A 20,067-nucleotide genomic window follows, 5' to 3' on the forward strand; every position below is an offset into this window, starting at 1 on the left:
GTTAACTACTCTCTTCTCAGAGAGCCTGTCTTTTCCCTGTCCCACACTGAACAATTCCCCCCCGCCACCCCAACACCTGCCTTTTTCGGTGTCACGAAATCACAGTCACCAGGCAACAGTAAACTTTATTCTACTTCTTTTTTGTTTCCAAAATCACTGAACTTTCAACCCCTTTTAACCCATCTCTTTAATTTCAGGGATTATTGGACCTTATTATAAAAGTAGGCCGGATTCTCCCAAAAAAATTCCAAGTGCCAAATTCACATAACAACTGGAGTAAAATCCCGATTTTTTTTTAGCGGGATTTTCAAAATGAATCTCCCACACTCTGAGCACTGCAGAATGCCTCAGATGAATCACTTCAAAAACCTGTGGGTGGGGCCTATTCCCGCCCGAGAGGCCGGCAGCATAGCGCTGAGCGGGCCACTGCGCATACGCCGATCTGTCATAGCAGAGATCAACGCATGCGCAGTAGCCACTCACTGCTGGCCTCCTGATCGCTGGCCAACCCCACTACCCCACATCGCTGTCCCCCACGGCCCGATCGCTGGCATTACGGACGCCTCCAGCCCACGTCGATGGCCAGCCTCAATCAGCCCTTCCCTCCCTCCCCCACCAATCCCGACTGCAGAGTGGCAGCGGGACACCACACCCCAACCGATTGCCCCCATTAGGCCCTGCCCCCATTAGGTCCCACCTCCTCTGGCCCTGCCCTCTTGGCACTGTCTGCTGCCCAGTGGACAGTGTCAAGGTGCCCCTTTGGGCATTGCCACTTTGCCCCTTGGGCAGTGCCAGGAGACCAGGCCGGCAATGTCCAGGGAGCCCCCGTTACCCCTGATCTCCTAGGGCGCCTCCATGGCCCCCCCTTCACTCCAGCGGGGTCTTGCTGCCAGCTCAACCTTTGTGGGGAGCTGTTGTAAACCCCACTGGAATGAAACACTCCTGGAAAGGGGGGGGTGGGGGTTTAATCACATTTAAACTGTGATTAAATACGGACATCAGCTCTGCACCGATTTCCGGCGTGGAGCTGACGATGCCAGAAATCCGGCGGCCGGAGACTCACTGAGGCCGTGGTGCCCAATGGAGAGCCCGCCGAATGGCCTCTGCTGATGTTTCCTGTCCCACTGCACTGCTCGAGCACTGCAGCGAGCTGGGAGAATCACCCCCCCGCCCCCCTCCCCCAACCCCTGTATTCCGCAAACAAACCCAAAGGACCTGAAACCTTCAGTCACAAGTCTATCCAGACTCTCTGGCACCAAGGTTCATAAACAAAACCAAAATGAAACTGAAACCATTTTTTTCCTTTCTTAACACAAATATATATAGATATATAAATTCAACTTAAAATTATACATTGTTCATAAGATCATATATTACTGAAAAACTATAAATGTGGCTTTAAAGATTCCTATTCTAGAATATGTTGCGTATTATGTTGAGATATATATTTTTGCCACTAAAGTTTAGTTATCTCTTTGTTAAGTGATGTATCCAGATGATATAGTGCTTTTGTTATTATAGTCCATTGTGCATTAGAGCAATTGAACATGAGTGCTTGACCCAGCATGGTTAGCTTTGAACCTTTGGCAGACAAACCAGGCTTCGTCCCAAGCAATGGTCGGATATTTTTCCATGGAGACTCCCTGCTGATTCACCCCAGGTGCTGTGAGGCAGCTCCTATCATCTGGTTGTAGAACAACACCGACAGACAGCTCGAATAGGTCTGACTGCTTCCCTTTCCCGGCAAGGGTTTTCTCAACCGCTTGTGCTCCCTCCCACTGATTACTGTAATGACCTCAACGAGGCCCATCAGGTTGGTCTTGTGGAGTATGAGCTCCCTGATTGCATCAGGTGCCGAGGGGGGCAGGGAAGACAGACGACCTCCTTGCGAACCTGCTCCTCGGCCTGGCAAAGCTTGACATAAGCAGGTCCAGGCAGCGGGCGACAGAGGGGGTCATCCGACCCGACAGTCTGCCCCTCTACCGCGGCTATATTCGCGGCCGGGTGTCCCTGGAGAGGGAGCATGCGGTGTCCGAGGGAACCGTTAACGCCTTCCATGCCCGCTGGGCACCACAGGGACCGGGGTGCATTATTGATCCCTTTAATCACATTTTAATTTGATGTTTTAAGTTTCCTTTCTATTTTGTCTTTTGTTTCAGGCGGTTCCCTTCCTTTTGGGAGCTGCCCATTTTAATTTGTCCCCTCATTAATTTGATTTAGTTTATTTGGGTGGCCAAAAAGATTGGTATTGATTGCCTGCCCAATCTGGGAGCCTCACCTGTATATAAATATGGGAAGGCCAGGTCCACTGGCACTCCAGATTCTGACTTTGTACCTGAAGCACTCTTAGCAGCGGAATGGAATTTGTAAATAAAGGGAATCTGGTGTAGGGGCACCGGCCCCTGAGGAGTTATTTCAGTTACAATCCTCATCCTCAGATTGCTGGTGGGAGAAAGCCAGCAGTGTAACTGCAAAGACAATCTGTCCTGAAAATTGGCCATTCCATGGAAAGGCTGCATATTTTCCCGTAACTGTTGCCGGGAGGATGTTTTTAACTGGTACATTCACTTAAATTGCACTAGCACAATGCTGCCAACTGAGTTAGGAGTTTAAATATACTGTTCGTGCTCTATTACAAACCAGTGACACTCTGCTTCTCTCTTTGAGGTGGGAAGGCCTTCTCCTGATCCTGATGTATGTAGGCTATATCCTTGTGATGAAGTAAGTTTCCTATTTATTCATTTGTGTTAGTCTTGCTCATAAATATGCAAAACGCAACGCCGCCGGAGGTGAATTTGCCTAACTTCAATTGTTCCGATTTATATCTGAAATGAAAAGTCTGAATTTTAATACATTTGGAATGATTCAATGTCACTTTTTTTGGAATTTGCCCCTTTTTTTGGGTCCTTTCCAACTCAGGTAGCCTTCCAGGCTGTCTGCATCAAGTTGGGAACAGAGATGTAGAACTTGCTTTAAATGTAGCAACCCAAATTGATGAGGCCAAAAATAGAAGAAAAATATCACTCAAGTTAGTTTCTCGATGTTTTTTATTCAGTTTGGAATGCAGGTGTCGCTGGCTAGGCCTGCATTTATTGCCCATTGCTAATTTCCTGTGTGACTTCTTGCTTTTACAGCTGCAGTTCTGATAGGGAGGGGGTTCCAGGATTTTGACCCAGTGACAGTGAAGGAAAGGCAATATAGTTCCCAGTCAGGATGGTGTGTTACTAGGAGGGGAACTTACAGGTGGTGGTGTTCTAACCCATCTGCTGCGCTTGTCCTTCTAGCTGATAATGGTCGAGGGTTTGGAAGGTGCTATCAAAGGACAGCTGGCAAGTTGTTCTCCTGCAACTTGTAGATAGTTGAATGTGTGCACAGGTGGTAGAGGAGGGAATTAATGTTTCAGGTGGTGAATGGGGTGCAGATCAAGTGGGCTGGATGGTGTCAGGCTTCATAGAATCTACAGTGCAGAAGGAGGCCTTTTGGCTCATCGAGCCTGCACCGACAATAATCCCAGGTCCTATCCCAGTAACCTCACATATTTACTCTCCCAATTCCCATGACACTAAAGGGCAACTGTGCCACCATGCCGCTTCTTGAGAGTTGTTGGAGCTGTGCTCATCCAAGCAATTGAAGAATATTCCAACACAATCCTGAACTGTGCCTTGTAGTCAGGCTTTTGAAAATCAGAATTCCTAGCCTCCGACCTGCTCTTGGAGCCACAGTATTATTTATATGGCTGAAACCAAAAGAGAAAATGCTGGAAAATCTCAGCAGGTCTGGCAGCATCTGTAAGGAGAGAAAAGAGCTGACGTTTCGAGTCCAGATGACTCTTTGTTAAAGCCGACAAAGGGGGTGCTGTTTGTCGTCTGGCGCACTGAGCTCTACCTCGTAGAGGCTGAGCGCCAACTCTCAGATACTTCCTCCTACCTCCCCCTGGACCATGACCACACCACTGAACATCAAGCCATTATCTCCAACACTGTCATCAACCTCATTTCTTCCGGATGGCTCCCCCCCCCCCCCCCCCCCCCCCCCCCACCACAGCTTCCAATCTCATTGTCTCCCAACCCTAGACAGCCCGCTTCTACCTACTTCCCAAAATCCACAAAAAGGACTGTCCTGGTAGGACCGTTGTGTCAGCATGCTCCTGCCCCACTGAACTTATTTCCTCTTACCTTGACTCCATCCTCACTCCTCTGGTCCATTCCCTCCCCACCTACATCCGGGATTCCTCTGACGCCCTGCGTCATATTGACAGCTTCCAGTTCGTAGGCCCTAACCGCCTCCTATTCACCGTCGATGTTTGAGCTTTGTGACAAAGAGTCACCTGGACTCGAAACGTCAGCTCTTTTCTCTCCTTACAGATGCTGCCAGACCTGCTGAGATTTTCCAGCATTTTCTCTTTTGGTTTCCGATTCCAACATCCGCAGTAATTTGTTTTTATCCTTTATTCATATGCAGTGTAGTTTCTGGTCAATGATAATCCCCCCCCAGGAAGTTGAGTAGTATTCAGCAATGGTCATGCCATTGAATGTCATGGGGTGATGAGTAGATTGTCCTTTGTTGGAGATGGTCTTTGCCCGGCAATTGTGTGGCACAAATGTTACTTGCCACTTAACAGCCCAAGGGATTGCTTAATTCTGCATCCTGCTGCTTCCACTGTCATCTCAGGTCCACTTAGTAATACCCTTGATCAATACTGGAAGGAACTCCTACTGAAGTCAGCTTTTCATATCTCCCCAGACATCACTTCAGAGACAGACAGCCTTGTGCTTTGGGGAAAGCCCGTGTGAAAATCTCATTTGGAACTTAGATGAAAATCTGATGATCTCGGGTGATAACCCATCTCTGCGTCTGTGTAGCTCCCGGCCCTCCTTCTGCCACTTGTAAAGCAGAAGATGAATCATCGGGTTATCTTTTCTCGTGGGTAAACCAATACATAAATCATCCTTTCCGTGAGTGCAGTACCCAATTTAGATTTCACATCTTCCTGTCATCGCTGCCTTTTTATTGTTAAATATAATGAGCACTTTTCATAGGTACAACCAGTTACAGCAGCTTTTCAGTCTTAGTGATTTGCCTGAATGCACGAAGCATTCGGAACAAGGTGAATGAGTTGATGGTGCAAATCAGCACAAGTGGGTACGATCTAGTGGCCATTACAGAAACGTGGCTGAAAGGTGACCAGGACTGGGAGATGAATATCCAGGGGTATCAGGCGTTTAGGAAGAATAGACAGGAAGGAAAAGGTGGTGGGGTCGCGCTATTAATAAGAGATAATATCAGGGTAGTACTGAGGGATGACATAGGCTCTGAGGAACAAAACGTGGAATCATTATGGGTAGAGATGAGGAATAGTAGAGGGAGAAAGACACTAGTAGGTGTGGTATATAGGCCCCCAAATAATAATGTTGAGGTAGGGAGGGCTATAAACAAGCAGATAAGGGATGCGTGTAAAAACGGAACAGCAATAATCATGGGGGACTTCAACATGCACATTGACTGGCAGACTCAAGTCGGTAAGGGTGGAATGGAGGAAGAGTTCTTAGAATGCTGTCGGGATAGTTTCCTTGAACAGCATGTTACGGAACCGACGAGGGAACGAGCTATTTTGGATCTGGTATTGTGTAACGAGGTAGGTAGAATTAAGGATCTTATTGTGAAGGACCCTCTTGGGTCTAGTGACCACAATATGGTCGAATTTCTGATTCAGATGGAAGAGGAGAAAGTTTGGTCCCAAACCAGTGTCCTCTGTTTGAACAGAGGGAAATATGATAGGATGAGGGATGAATTGGCTAAGGTAGACTGGGAGAGCAGGCTGGCAGGTAGGATAGCTGAGGAACAGTGGAGGATTTTTAAGGAGATCCTTTTCAGTTCTCAGCAAAAATATATTCCAGCAAAAAACAAGGATTGTAAGAAAAGGGAGAACCAGCCGTGGATAACGAAGGAAATAAAGGAGAGTATTAAAATAAAAACAGCTGCGTACAGAGTGGCCAAAAATAGTGGAGAAACAAGTGATTGGGAAAAATTTAAGAAACAACAAAGAGAGACTAAGAAAGCGATAAAGAAAGGAAGGATAGACTATGAAGCTAGGCTAGCAATTAATATAAAAAATGATAGTAAAAGTTTTTATAAATATATAAAAAGGAATAGAGTGGCTAGAGTGAATGTTGGACCCTTGGAGGACGAGAGGGGGGAGTTAATAGTGGGAAATGAGGATATGGCTGAGTCTTTAAATAAGTTTTTTGTGTCGGTCTTCACGGTGGAGGACACAAATAGTTTGCCAAATATTAACGATAGAGGGTTGGCAGCAGGAGAAATACTTAATACAATTAATGTTACCAGAGAGGCAGTGCTGGGTAGACTAATGGGACTGAAGGTGGACAAGTCCCCGGGTCCGGATGGAATGCAGGGTATTGAAAGAAATGTCAGAGGTAATAGTGGATGCGTTAGTGATTATTTATCAAAACTCGTTGCATTCTGGGGTAGTGCCGGTTGATTGGAAAACGGCTAATGTTATGCCGCTGTTTAAAAAAGGAAGGAGACAAAAGGCGGGTAACTATAGGCCGGTCAGCTTAACGTCTGTAGTAGGGAAAATGCTGGAATCCATTATTAAAGAGGAGATAGCAGGGCATCTGGATAGAAATGGCTCGATCAATCAGACGCAGCATGGATTCATGAGGGGAAAGTCGTGGTTGACGAACATGTTGGATTTTTATGAAGATGTGACTAGGGCGGTTGATGGAGGAGAACCGGTGGATGCGGTGTTTTTGGATTTCCAAAAGGCGTTTGATAAGGTGCCCCATAAAAGGCTGCTGAAGAAGATTAGGGCACACGGAGTTGGGGGTAGTGTGTTAAAGTGGATTGGGGACTGGCTATCCGACAGGAAGCAAAGAGTCGGAATAAATGGGTGTTTTTCCGGTTGGAGGAAGGTAACTAGTGGCGTGCCGCAGGGATCGGTACTCGGGCCGCAACTGTTTACCATTTATATAGATGATCTGGAGGAGGGGACGGAGTGTAGGGTAACGAAGTTTGCAGACGACACAAAGATAAGTGGAAAAGTGAATCGTGTGGAGGACGGAGAAGATCTGCAGAGAGATTTGGACAGGCTGAGTGAGTGGGCGAGGATATGGCAAATGGAGTATAACGTTGAGAAATGCGAGGTTATACACTTTGGAGGAAATAATAACAAATGGGATTACTATCTCAATGGAAACAAATTAAAACATGCTACCGTGCAAAGGGACCTGGGGGTCCTTGTGCATGAGACGCAAAAGCCCAGTCTGCAGGTACAACAGGTGATCAAGAAGGCAAATGGGATGTTGGCCTATATTGCGAAGGGCATAGAATATAAAAGCAGGGATGTCTTGATGCACCTGTACAGGGCATTGGTGAGGCCGCAGCTGGAATACTGTGTGCAGTATTGGTCCCCTTATACGAGGAAGGATATATTGGCATTGGAGGGAGTGCAGAGAAGGTTCACCAGGTTGATACCGGAGATGAGGGGTTTGGATTATGAGGAGAGGCTGAGGAGATTGGGTTTGTACTCGTTGGAGTTTAGAAGGATGAGGGGGGATCTTATGGAGACTTATAAGATAATGCGGGGGCTGGATAGGGTGGAGGCGGAGAGATTCTTTCCACTTAGTAAGGAAGTTAAAACTAGAGGACACAGCCTCAAAATAAAGGGGGGTCGGTTTAAGACAGAGTTGAAGAGGAACTTCTTCTCCCAGAGGGTGGTGAATCTCTGGAATTCTCTGCCCACTGAGGTGGTGGAGGCTACCTCGCTGAATATGTTTAAAGCGCGGATGGATGGATTCCTGATCGGTAAGGGAATTAAGGGTTATGGGGATCAGGCGGGTAAGTGGTACTGATCTACGTCAGATCAGCCATGATCTTATTGAATGGCGGGGCAGGCTCGAGGGGCTAGATGGCCTACTCCTGCTCCTATTTCTTATGTTCTAAAAGCGAATAGTTGGGGGAGGAGAGAGGTGAGTTTTGACTTTGGGTATGCACAAAGATTATTGGATACCTGTGAGCGATTACAGGGGAGGGTGGATGTACCTTTGGTTCAAATAGCAAACTGAAAGACTTGGCATTATTTTACTTGCTGTCCTGGTGGAATTGTCAATTGGGAGACACCTGCGTCCAGTCTTTCTAAGTGGCGCAGTGGGTTAGCACCGCTGCCTCACAGCGCCAGGGACCCGGGTTCAATTCCAGCCTCGGGTCACTGTCTGTGTGGAGTTTGCACATTCTCCACGTGTCTGCGTGGGTTTCCTCCGGGTGCTCTGGTTTCCTCCCACGCTCTAAAGATGTGCCGGTTAAGTGGATTGGCCACGCTAAATTGCCTCTTAGTGTCCCAAGATGTGTAGGTTAGGGGGATTAGTGGGGTAAATGCTTGGGGTTATGAGGAACAGGTTTGGGTGGGATTTCCCCTTAGTGTCAGGGGTATTACATGGGGTTACAAGGATAGGGTTTGCATGGGATTGTTGCCAGTGCAGACTCAATGGGCTGAATGGCCTCCTTCTGCACTGTAGGGATTCTATGAGGGATTCTATAAAGGGGCTCCAATAACCTCACAGATGGAACATATCCCCTCGTGGTCCAGATCAGCTTCATAGTAATCCACATCTGCCTTTTTCTTAAGCGTATCTTCACACCCACACTTCTTTTACACTTTGGGGAATAGTGCGGGATAGATGGTGGGAGCTGATTATCAGCTTGTTGAACCACGTTGATTGCTCCTTCTGTGGCCAACAAGTCCTGATGTGAGAGCTCAAATCAGTCTGGAAATTGATATTCAGTTCAGGTTCAGCATTATAGATAGGGGATAGATAGGGGATAGATAGAGTGAACGTTCAAAGACTATTTCCTCGGGTGAATGGAGCGGTAACTCGGGGGCATAACTATGGGGTTCATGGTGGGAGATAAAGGAAGGATGTCCGAGGTAGGTACTTTACGCAGAGAGTGGTTGGGGTGTGGAATGGACTGCCTGCAGGGATAGTGGAGTCAGAAACTTTAGGAACATTTAAGAAGCTATTGGATAGGCACATGGAGTACTTCGGGATGATAGGGAGGAAATAGCTTGATCTGGGTTTCAGACAAAGCTCGGCACAACATCGTGGGCCGAAGGGCCTGTTCTGTGCTGTACTGTTCTATGTTCTATGTTCTCTTACCTAATCCACCAGGCTTCTGGTCTCCTCTCCCAATATCACCTTGGCACTCATTGGTCCCTTACTCCTCTGTGATGCAATTTGGGATTCTATTCCTATGTGAAAGGCCCTCAAGGAAGGCTGGCTCTCTTGCTGCTGTTTGTACTCCTAACCAGCAGCGGCCATTTTGGTGTCAGGCGGCTTGGACTGGTTTGAAAATTCATGCGTTGACAGTACTCCGCGTGTAAACTTTATCTCTGCAGCCCCTGGCATGGGGGCAGTGTTCTGGAAGTCGTTCCCCCTCTGTTGGGGGAAGGGAGGTGGGGGGTTTGTGCACGCTGGACTGCCCAGAAAGAAAAAAAACAGTAAAAACTGGGAGATCAGAATACTGGTCCAAACTGCTTTTGGGTGGCAGCCATTTTGGGCACAAGCCCTGTGAGGTGGCCCACTTGAGGTGGGTGTCTGTACAGACAACCCCGTGTCTGCTGGATGCAGCTAAACCAATGCCATCCTGATGTTACACTGGCTGATGTGATGCTGGTGGTCCAATGGTGGACCATTCAAGCCCATTGTATGAATTTGTCTCTCAACAAGGATCAGGCGCTTAGCGACAAGAGAGGCCCACAATTAGTGTCACTTATAAGGATGAGGCAGAGCTGAGAATTGGGAATGGGAGTGAGGCAGAAATATACCAACCTCTTCAATGCACTCAGTGACCTGCCCGATGCCATGAGCTGTATTGTAGAGATCACAGGCTGTGGAGAACCATCTCCTCTGTAGGCCTCGGGAGATGCAGGTATTCTTGTCCTCTGCTAGCTCTGTTCTATGCCTTGCAGCACTCTGTTTAGACAACGTGCCTGTGCTGTGAGGCCTGGAGAAGCACACCTCTTCCCTCTGGCCTCACAACACAAGTGAAAAAAGAAAAATTATAACATTCCAACCTCAAGCTGGGGCGGCCTGGCAGGAAACTCAGTGCCTCTTTGACCCCACTCAGCTTCCTGTACAAATTGGAGCTGACAACAACATTGGGACCTGTGTTAGGATGGACAAGGTGGGCTTTGAGCAGTGATGGGACAGATGTGTGACCTTTAACATCCCAGCTGCCTGCTTTCCACTAGGTGGGTATGATCAAAATAGCCCTGGTATTTTTTATTTTTTGTGGGCCCCACATGGCTGTGTTAAAGGTTTTGCGATTGATCCTTAGATTTTAAAATAAAAATGCCCTGCCATAACCTTTGGGCAAGTATCCCTATAGAGAGGGGTATTTCATACAGTCATGTTCTCATTTAATAAATAATAGGGCGGCACGGTAGCACAGTGGTTAGCTCTGCTGCCTCACAGCGCCAGGGATCCGGGTTCGATTCTGGCCTTGGGTGACTGCCTTTGTGGAGTTTGTACATTCTCCCCATGCCTGTGTGGGTTTCCTCCCACAGTCCGAAAGACGTGCTGGTTAGGTGCAATGCTAAATTGCCCCTTAGTGTCCCAAGATGTGTAGGTTAGGGGGATTAGCGGGGTAAATACGGAGATAAGGCCTGGGTGGGATGCTCTTTCGGAGAGTCGGTGCAGACTGGATGGGCTGAATGGCGACCTCCTGCAATGTAGGAATGCTATTATTCTAAGTGCCCGCAATCTAAGTACTGCAGCTCTCCTTCATGCCGACTTCTCGCTGCCTCCATCTTGACTACTGAAGTGATGGACGTTTTTGACATGCAGCCCCCCTACCCCCAATAAAGACTTAATTCTCAAGCTGAGCCGCTGTCGGGATTCAGCTGTAGGCTTCCACGGTCGGCACAGGGACTCCGACTGAACAGCCTGGCAACCAGTCCTGCCTCATGCCTGAGTTTTGGGTTGTCACTGGGCTGCAATTTTCTGCCACTTCTCACGGTGCAAAATGGGCTGGAAGGATCGAGATGAAGCCTGGGAGTTAAAATATCACAGTCTTCTTTTTGACTGCAGCAGGTGAATTTTGAAATGAGGGCCAGAACCTAATTTTTGGTTGCTTTAAATATTCAAGCCAGGCTCTGGTGGCATCACCACCTCCCTAACTCACCACAGACCACAATTACCCTGCCAAACCCTTCGGGATCCAATTCGTTTGTGCAGGAAAGGAATCTGTTCAAATGGGCCCCAAACAACAGTCAATGAGCTGCCCCTATTTTAAATGGGGGCATTTGCGGTGGCACAGTGGTTAGCATTGCTGCCTCACAGCGCCAGGGACCGGGAATCAATTCCCATCTTGGGTCACTGTCTGTGTGGAGTTTGCACTTTCTCCCCCGTGGCTGCGTGGGTTTCTTCCGGGTGCTCTTGTTTCCTCCCATTGTCCAAAGATGTGCAGGTTAGGTGGATTGGCCATGCTAAATTGTCCCTCAGTGTTCCAAGATGTGTAGGTTAGGGAGATTAGCAGGGTAAATGTATGGGGTTACAGGGATAGGGCCTGAGTGAGATGCTCTGTTGGAGAGTCGATGGGCTGAATTGCCTCCTTCTGCACTGTAGGGATTCTATGAATATGTTTCTATAAATTTGTATTTCTCACCCAGGAACCTACAAATGGACAGTCCCAGCCAGTCCCCAAAATACTACCAAAATTGTTCGAGGGAATGAGATATTCATTGTGCATATTAATACTCACCTCTTTCCAGTTTAAAAAGAGGCATTGATGGGATTGTGGGCTGACGATCCTGCCATCCCTCTCAAGAATAACATCCTGAACTGCCTTGACAAAGGAGAGAAATAAGACGTTTTTAAAATGTTAGGTTTTAGATGCATGTTGGCAGCATACTCGTAAGTTGAAGGGTTTATCCCGGAGGTAATTATATATACCATGAAAAATAGATACTGGAGTGTATGTGCATCAATAATTCTGCTTGCAAGTGGGAATAACTGCAAAAAGTGGTGAGTTGTGCTGTTTTGTTTCATATTTACTTTCAGGTTCAATGCCAAGATACAGAACTGTTTAATGAGCAAGTTGACGAAGAACGTTTCCAATGGCAATGTGATTGGCAATGAAATGGAGGATGGTAATGTTGACTATCCCAATATTTGTGATGACCTGTTACTCCCATTGTTAACTCAAGGTAAGGCTAACCAGACAGAGAATTGGCCACCAAAAACCTTTAAATCCTCACTTAATATATTATTTTACAACATGTCTTTTTAAAACAAATTTATATATAATATGTCCAAACAATTTTAGGCATCTTTGTCAAATTTCATTCATTTTTATTGCAAGGCATTTTAATGATAACATCAATTTTCTTTGCAAGTTCTTCTTTTGAGATTCGAATGTAATACAGTCATAGAGGTTTACAGCATGGAAACAAGCCCTTCGGCCCAACGTGTCCATGCTGCCCCTTTTATTTAACCCCTAAGCTAGTTCCAATTGCCCACGTTTGGCCCATATCCCTCTCTACCCACCTTACCCATGTAACTGTCTAAACGCTTTTTAAAAGACAGAATTGTACCCGCCTCTACTACTACCTCTGGCAGCTTGTTCCAGACACTCACTACCCTCTGTGTGAAAAAATTGCCCCTCTGGACCCTTTTGTGTCTCTTCCCTCTCACCTTAAACCTCTGTCCTCTAGTTTTAGACTCTCCTACCTTTGGGAAAAGATGTTGACTATCTAGCTGACCTTTGCCCCTCATTATTTTATAGGCCTCTATAAGATCACCCCTAAGCCTCCTTCGCTCCAGGGGAAAAAAGTCCCAGCCTGTCCAGCCTCTCCTTATAATTCAAACCATCAAGTCCCGGTAGAATCCTAGTAAATCTTTTCTGCACTCTTTCTAGTTTGATAGAACAAGCGGCCAGTAGGTTAATAACAAACAATTGAATGAAATGCTTCATGTTTTAACATTTGTTTTGTAATACAAGCAGGGGCAGTAGCGTTCCTGAGAGAGATGCTAATGAGAAGTTGAAGGCTTGAGCGACGCTGCTTTTACATTCTGAGGATCTCTTTGGCTGCCTATCCGTTGGTAGATGGCGCCAGTCACCAAGTGATTCCGCCTCTTTCATCTGACTCCTTCCCCTTCTTCTACTGACAGCATGATCTGTTTGCACGCAATGCCGTAACCCAGCTTGAAGCTAGGAGAGATCTTTTACGTCTCGCCCACCTTGTGCTTCCTAATACGCAGGAACTGTCACAGAATGTTGTACAGATGACACGGACCCACTGTGAAATGGGTAGTTTCTTCCCTCCCAACACTCCTGCCAAAGCAAGTTGTTCAAAAAAAAGTAAATTCATTCGTGCTTTTAAAGTTTATTTGTTAGTGTCGCAAGTAGGCTTACATTAACACTGCAATCATAGAATCTACAGTGCAGAAGGAGGCCATTTGGCCCATCGAGCCTGCACCGACAACAATCCCACCCAGGCCCTATCCTCGCAACCCCATATATTTTCCCTCCTAATCCCCCTGACACTAAGGGGCAATTTAGCCTGAGCAGTCAACCTAACCCGCACATCTTTGGAATGAAGTTACTGTGAAAATCCCCTGGTTGCCACACTCCGGCGCCTGTTCGGGTACACTGAGGGAAAATTTAGCATGGCCAGTGCATCTAACCAGCACGTCTTTCAGACTGTGGGAGGAAAGCGGAACACCAGGAGGAAACCCATGCTGACACGGGGAGAATGTGCAGACTCCGCACAGGCAGTGACCCAAGCCGGGAATCGAACCCGTGTCCCTGGCACTGTGAGGCAGCAGTGCCAACCACTGTTCCACCACGCCATCCCTTTAACCTATCTGTGCTCAATTTATAATGAAAGCAAATAAGCACCGTTCTTCAAGATAGCAAATTCCCTTTCAAGATGTGTACAATCATCTGTGGACTTTTTTTAAAGGAAGCTTACCAAGTTGTTAGAGATGTGGCCATTGATACAATGATCTCATCAGATCACTGCGCAAAGCTAGCTGCCAAACTGGCCCCTTAAATGGAAGATATTATCAGACTCCAATCCTGCCCTTGCTGCTGAACACAAAACAGTTTTAAATAACTTTTAAATAATACTGGATATTATCGGATCATTCAGCTGTCGGATTAAAGCACTCAAAATCGGATTGAAATCACTGACTTCCCTTGTACTCTCCACTAGCAATTGGAACTCCATTTAGTGGCTTTCAACGAATAAATATCTAAAGCACTATGCTCCTTAATGCGCTTAAGCCAAATACGGTGGAATTTGAGCGCAGTGCAGCGTACTGCTTCCATTTTCAACGATTCACCCACCTACCGTAGTGTTCACCCTCACCTGAGGTTGATGTACTCAGTTCCTAAACGCCAATTAATATTTTTGAACTGTCCTCCATCTATCTCACTAACTTGTCGCAATTCTGTCTGTTTGGCCTTACTGAGATGCTCAAAAATCTTTTATAATCACCTTGTTAATGCTATTTTATGCATATTTGCTCTTGAATGTTTAATGCCTGCATTCCTTAGTTATTAATAATGGCTGCCATAAATAACGATTAACTGCAATCTCCCTTAATTCATTCAAAAAGGCTCAAGCCCATAATATGGCTTTCTAATGGTGACGGTAGCAATCTGTGAAAGGCTTAGGTTATTTATGTGTTTTGCTGCACAGTCTCTCCTGAGGGTTTATACTTTGCGATCTGCAAACTCAGATCAGTACTTTAGAGCTGCGTCGGGTTTTTGCAGCATTTTTAGGGTCTGATAACTGGCCTATCCATCATTATTTAACTTATTAATGAACTGTACACGGATAAAACAGTGGCACATGGAGATACCAGGCGGGTCTATTCTCACTGAGACACAAACTACACGCTGGAAAGCAGGAAAATATTTAACAATGAGTGATCGGTCTGCAAATTCAGTTCCTTATTTCAAAATATCAATCATGCACTTCGAATTGCCGCTATGTAATATTCTGAAATTACATTTCAGACTGAGGAAATATTAAGGGTAACAGAACACGACAGAAAAATTCCAAGTCATGTGCTTTTAGGCTTCCAGTAACACTGCCAGGAAAGTTAACGTTTGAGCCACAAGCCGGAATTCTAACACCTCACCCGCCATGGAATCGGATTGAGCGAGGGGCGGACAACAGGAATGTCCATTGATCTCGGGGGCGGGGGGGAATTTCCAACCTCACTCGAGTGTGGCTGTAAAATCCCACTCGTAAAATCCCACCCATTCTCTTTTGGTCAGAAGTGTCAGAGATCAAGCATTTGGGGCATTTGTATTTTAGGTCAGGAGTTGAGGTAGTGGTCACACATTTGGGTTCTAACCCCACACCTTGGGCTGAATAGTATGGGGAGAACGTTGAGGATGAGGGGCAAGTGGGATTTTCAGGGAGGAGGTGGGGTAGTGGTATTGTCACTGGACTAGTAATGCAAGGACCCAGGGTAATGCTCTGGGAACCCAGCTTCGAATCCCAACATGGCAGATTTTATTGAATTTGAATTCAATAAAAATCTGGAATTAAAAGTCTAACGATGACCATGCAACCTTTGTCCATTGTCGTAAAAACCCATCTGGTTCATTAATGTCCTTTAGGGAAGGAAATTTGCCACCCTTACCCAGTCTGACCTACATGTGACTCCAGACCCACAGCAATGTGGTTGACTCTTAAATTGCCCTCCAGGATGGTCAAGAAATGCTGGCCCAGCCAGCGATGCCCACATCCCACAAACAAATTTTTTTTTAAAGTCCCACCCTCTGGAGTTGGGCCCTGGAGGGAAGGAAAGCAGGAGCGGGTTTTAAATCTGAAGACGTCTGCTGCGCAATCGGCAATGGGCAGCACCCACCTCTCGAAGGGCAACTCCCCTCTTCTTTCCCACCCTTTGAGCACTTGAGGAAGAAAAGTTGGTTTGCCTACTCCTGCCCCACTGCCCACGCCAAACACAACCAACATGTGCTTCAGTCTGTGGGAGGAAACCGGAGCACCCGGAGGGAACCCACGTAGACACAGGGAGAATGTGCAGACTCCGCACAGTGACCCAAGCCAGGAATCGAACCCAGGAGCCTGGCGCTGTGAGGCAGCAGTGCTGTCCACTGTGCCACCGTGCTGCCTGTGATATACTTCAGGAAGATACACTTCTCTGCGCAGGATTTTGATTTAAACAATATTTTGAAACAGGGACATTTCTCTTGTCTAAATGTGTTTATTGAATAGATATATTTTCAGCATATATTTCCCTTGACTGGAAAGCTTTCTAATCCTACTTCGCAATCCATGTTCATGTAATAACATTCTGAAGTGAAACCTCCGTAGACGTGACCATTTCGAGCCGGGCTTTGGGCTTTCAGAGATTTACTTTCTGTTTATGTACAATGACTAGTTCAATCTGCCAATGGTGTGGACAAGGACATCAGCGCGGCTGAGAAATGCGACAATATTGAAAATGGAAATGTTCCCCTGGATAAAAACACAAAAGAAGACAGCAATGAGAATGAAAATGAGCCTGAGCTCACATCACCATTTTCTCTACCAGGTAAAGAACAACACAACATTCTTCGTACAACAGTTACATATTCCATTTATCGGTGATATTGTCGTTTTTTGTAAGGTACAAACATTATAATTCTTTTGAAATCTGATTGACTGAAGCATGATCACCAAACTTTTGCAGTGTCTGGAAGCAATTATTTTCTGCCCTCTAATGGCCAGCATCAAGTATTATTAGTAGACTGGCCTCAGAGAAAGAAAACCAAGGCCGGGATTCTCCGATCCCGTTCGCCCCGCTGCCAGCGAGAACGGAGAATTTGGCGCTCAGCTCCATTCACCGCTGCGGGACTGGAGCCACAGGCAAGGCCTGAGGCTTCTGGCCCAAGGCTCTGCTACTTCCACTTTTAGAATCGTAGAATCCCTAAAGTGTAGAAGGAGCCATTTGGTCCATCGGGTCTGCACCGACTCTCCAAAAGAACATCATTTTAAAAAGGATTGAATTTTGACAGGATTTGTCCTTTATCATTCACCATGACTTTGTCAGGTGATCTATGGATAGCCTAACCAATGGTGTAGTCCATGTTTATGTAACCTCGCCGGAATTTCTGTGATTTTCCCTCTATTGACTTTTCCATAGATAATCGGGAGAAAGCCAAGTGAAAATTTATGGCAAAATGTTGCTGACTCTAAGCTTCTGCAAGTGTGTAGAGCTGCTACAGGGTGCGCCAACATGATGAGGTGTAAACTATCAGGCTAAATAGAAACTCAGTTATAGTCACATGTTTGGAAAATAATTGCAGATGGGGAAGGTTCTTCGTAGTTCCTCCATCCAGGAGAACCTCTCATTCCTTCTGTTGCTGCTTCTGATTGTTCCTTACTCATTCCAGTAGATTCCAGCTGGAAGTCCATTCGATGTGTTACAAAATTGACAAGCAGGGAAAGATTGCTATGCACTCATGATGGCTAGTTTGGGGATCAGTGCAGTCTAGAATTTATTTGTACCCTTGTCCTACTCTTGAAATTTCATTTCCTTTCAAGTTATAGTCCAAATTTAGCTTTTCCACTGATTGATTATTTCAATAGGATCATTTTTCAGGTGGGTCCTACACAAATAGGCCAGGATTTCACAGCCCCTCCCGCCCAGTGGGATATTACAGTCCGGCCAAATTGAATGGAGATGTGGGTGGCTCGCCGCATCCACCAGGGTGGAGACCCGCTGCAGTGGGACTGTAAAATCCTGGCCAAATGGGCTGAATTTTGGTCTAGGCCAGCTTTTGGCACTGTGTGACTAGCACGTGTCCAAATAGAGAGGCCTCAATGTTGACGAAAATTGGATCCTGGGTCTCGCTAGCAAACTGGGCATGAGCTGCTGCTGCTGCTGCTGCTGCTGGCCGCAAGGATATCAGGCTGCCCTCAACACAGACAGTGGCCCTCAGGCAAGTTGGGAGAGGGAGGTTAGGAAAGTATGAGGGCAGTGGGGGTGGTGGGTGGCTGGTGTTCGAAGTGTGTAGATGACCCCTGTGGAGATGGTGGAGTGATCTTGCTCCTCTTTCTTCGACAGCGGCTGAACAATTCAGAAAAGGGAGGCTCAATATTTTCTTTATTCTTTTGGCAATAAATTTCTTGATGGGCCCTACAGCAGTCACTCAGCCCCAGTTTGCTTTTGTAAGATGCCTAACATCTATTCTGGACGTCCACCTCTGATGCTTGAAAAAGAAAGCCCAGTGAATTTGGCAGTGGGAATAACTTCTGATCAAACTGGGTGCAGACATTTCAGCTGCTAAGTTGGGATCCCTAGTGCCCATTTTGCTCCCAGTAAAATGTTGCAATGCACACTGATTTCTATCTTCATATCTCTGAAGTTAGCCTCAAAACTCTTCCCTTCATTGTCTCCAGTGCTTTAATACTCTGTCAAAAGTGGACATAGTCGATCTGAACAAAGAAGTGAATTTGAAATCATAACTTCTTGTAACATATATTGCACAGTTTTAGCTATGCAGTTCAGGCTGGTTTATTGCTGCCTGCTGTATGTTGGTACACGTGTTAGGCGTTCAGTTTGCATAGGACTCCCAGATCTCTCTCGGCTTCATCATTTGTCACTTTGAAACTATTTACATAGTGTATGTAACGTTCATCTTTCCTTGTGCCAAGATGATGTGCAGCAACTTCCTTGTGAGGATGAAGGCCTGTTGCTTTTGCATCCCTCCTGTCTGCCGAGACTTCCTCTTTATAATGTGACAGATAGTGGGCTCTTGCTTCGGCATCACTGAATATCGTGTAAATGGTAAACTGAGGAGATGTACTTCACATTGAACACATCTAAGAATGTAACATTAGTCACTTCCATTTGACTAAAATTCGAAGCTTCGGGTGGTTCGAATGGTTGACATTGTAAAAAGCATTGAGAAATGTAAATCACTTTATTCCAGCTGAGGTCCAACTAGTGTCTTGTATGTTAAGCATAACCTCCTTCTCCTGTACTCTATGCCCCCACTAATAAATACAATGTGCTTTATTAACTGCTCTCCCCACCTGAATGAATGGAGTGCATTTCCCTTCTGTCCAGTCCAACTTTGTCAGTAGGGTGTTCAGTTCTCTTGACCCCACGCTATCGAATATAATTCTTAAACTCTTCAGTCTTGCTACCTATTCCCCTCCTTCAAAAATTTGTCCCAAATCTATTCCTTGAGCATTCCTCACATCTACTCTCATCACATCTAGGGGCAGTACGGTGGCACAGTGGTTAGCACTGCTGCCTCACAGCGTCAGGGATCCAGGTTCAATTCCGGCCTCGGGCCACTGTCCGTGTGGAGTTTGCACATTCTCCCCATGTCTGCGTGGGTTTCCTCCAGGTGCTCCGGTTTCCTCCCAAAGTCCAAAGATGTGCGCTTAGGTTGATTGGCCATGATAAATTGACCCTAGTGTCAGGGGGATTAGCAGGGTAAATATGTGGGGGTTAGGGGGATAGGGCCTGAGTGGGATTGTGGTTGGTGCAGACTCGATGGGCCAAATGGGATTCTATGATACTCTCCTAACCGTGGCCGGGAAGCATTTTCATCAGTTAAAGTGCTTGGAGATGTATTACCATCTTAATGGTGCTACATGAGTGCTAGTTATTGACTCCACCAAGAAGTTCAAAAGTGACATTGATTTGTCACAAACATTATTCAGTACGTTATTGAAAACGTTTATTCAGACAAAAGCTCTGATTCCTACACTTTGTCATAATCAGTGTAGAGTGTGCGGTATCCTGCGAGATGTCTGATGGGAGTAATTTCAGTTGAAAGTGCCCTTGTTATCACCTTGAAGCGTTTGTAATTCCTAGGTAATTGGACAGGCAGTTTGCCAATTCACTAATGAAAAATATGTGACCTTTGCCTTCCCTGTGCTTTTCCAGCACATCTAGTTGGCAATAGGGCGGAGCTGGGCAAACCATTTAATGAGGCAGTCACTCATCCCCACTCAGTTTAATTTGTAAACAGACATTGTTCTGGGCCCTCACTTCATAAATTAACTCCGAT

At 46.2% G+C, this 20,067-nt stretch overlaps 1 protein-coding gene across 5 annotated transcripts in view; it reads left to right on the top strand.

Annotated features, from left to right (window-relative positions):
- slc24a4b (solute carrier family 24 member 4b) overlaps nt 1-20,067 on the top strand; it is a 230,289-nt gene that overhangs the window by 181,677 nt on the left and 28,545 nt on the right. For 4 of the 5 annotated variants that reach the window (XM_078234253.1, XM_078234255.1, XM_078234257.1 and 1 more), the window contains exons 9-11: nt 2,668-2,721; nt 12,078-12,223; nt 16,440-16,592. In XM_078234253.1, the coding sequence (XP_078090379.1) occupies nt 2,668-2,721; nt 12,078-12,223; nt 16,440-16,592 (353 nt within the window). The remainder of the gene's footprint in view (nt 1-2,667; nt 2,722-12,077; nt 12,224-16,439; nt 16,593-20,067) is intronic. The other variant, XM_078234254.1, reaches the window with a different exon arrangement.

The sequence above is a fragment of the Mustelus asterias genome, chromosome 18, assembly GCF_964213995.1.
Source record: "Mustelus asterias chromosome 18, sMusAst1.hap1.1, whole genome shotgun sequence".
Lineage (NCBI taxonomy): Eukaryota > Metazoa > Chordata > Chondrichthyes > Carcharhiniformes > Triakidae > Mustelus > Mustelus asterias.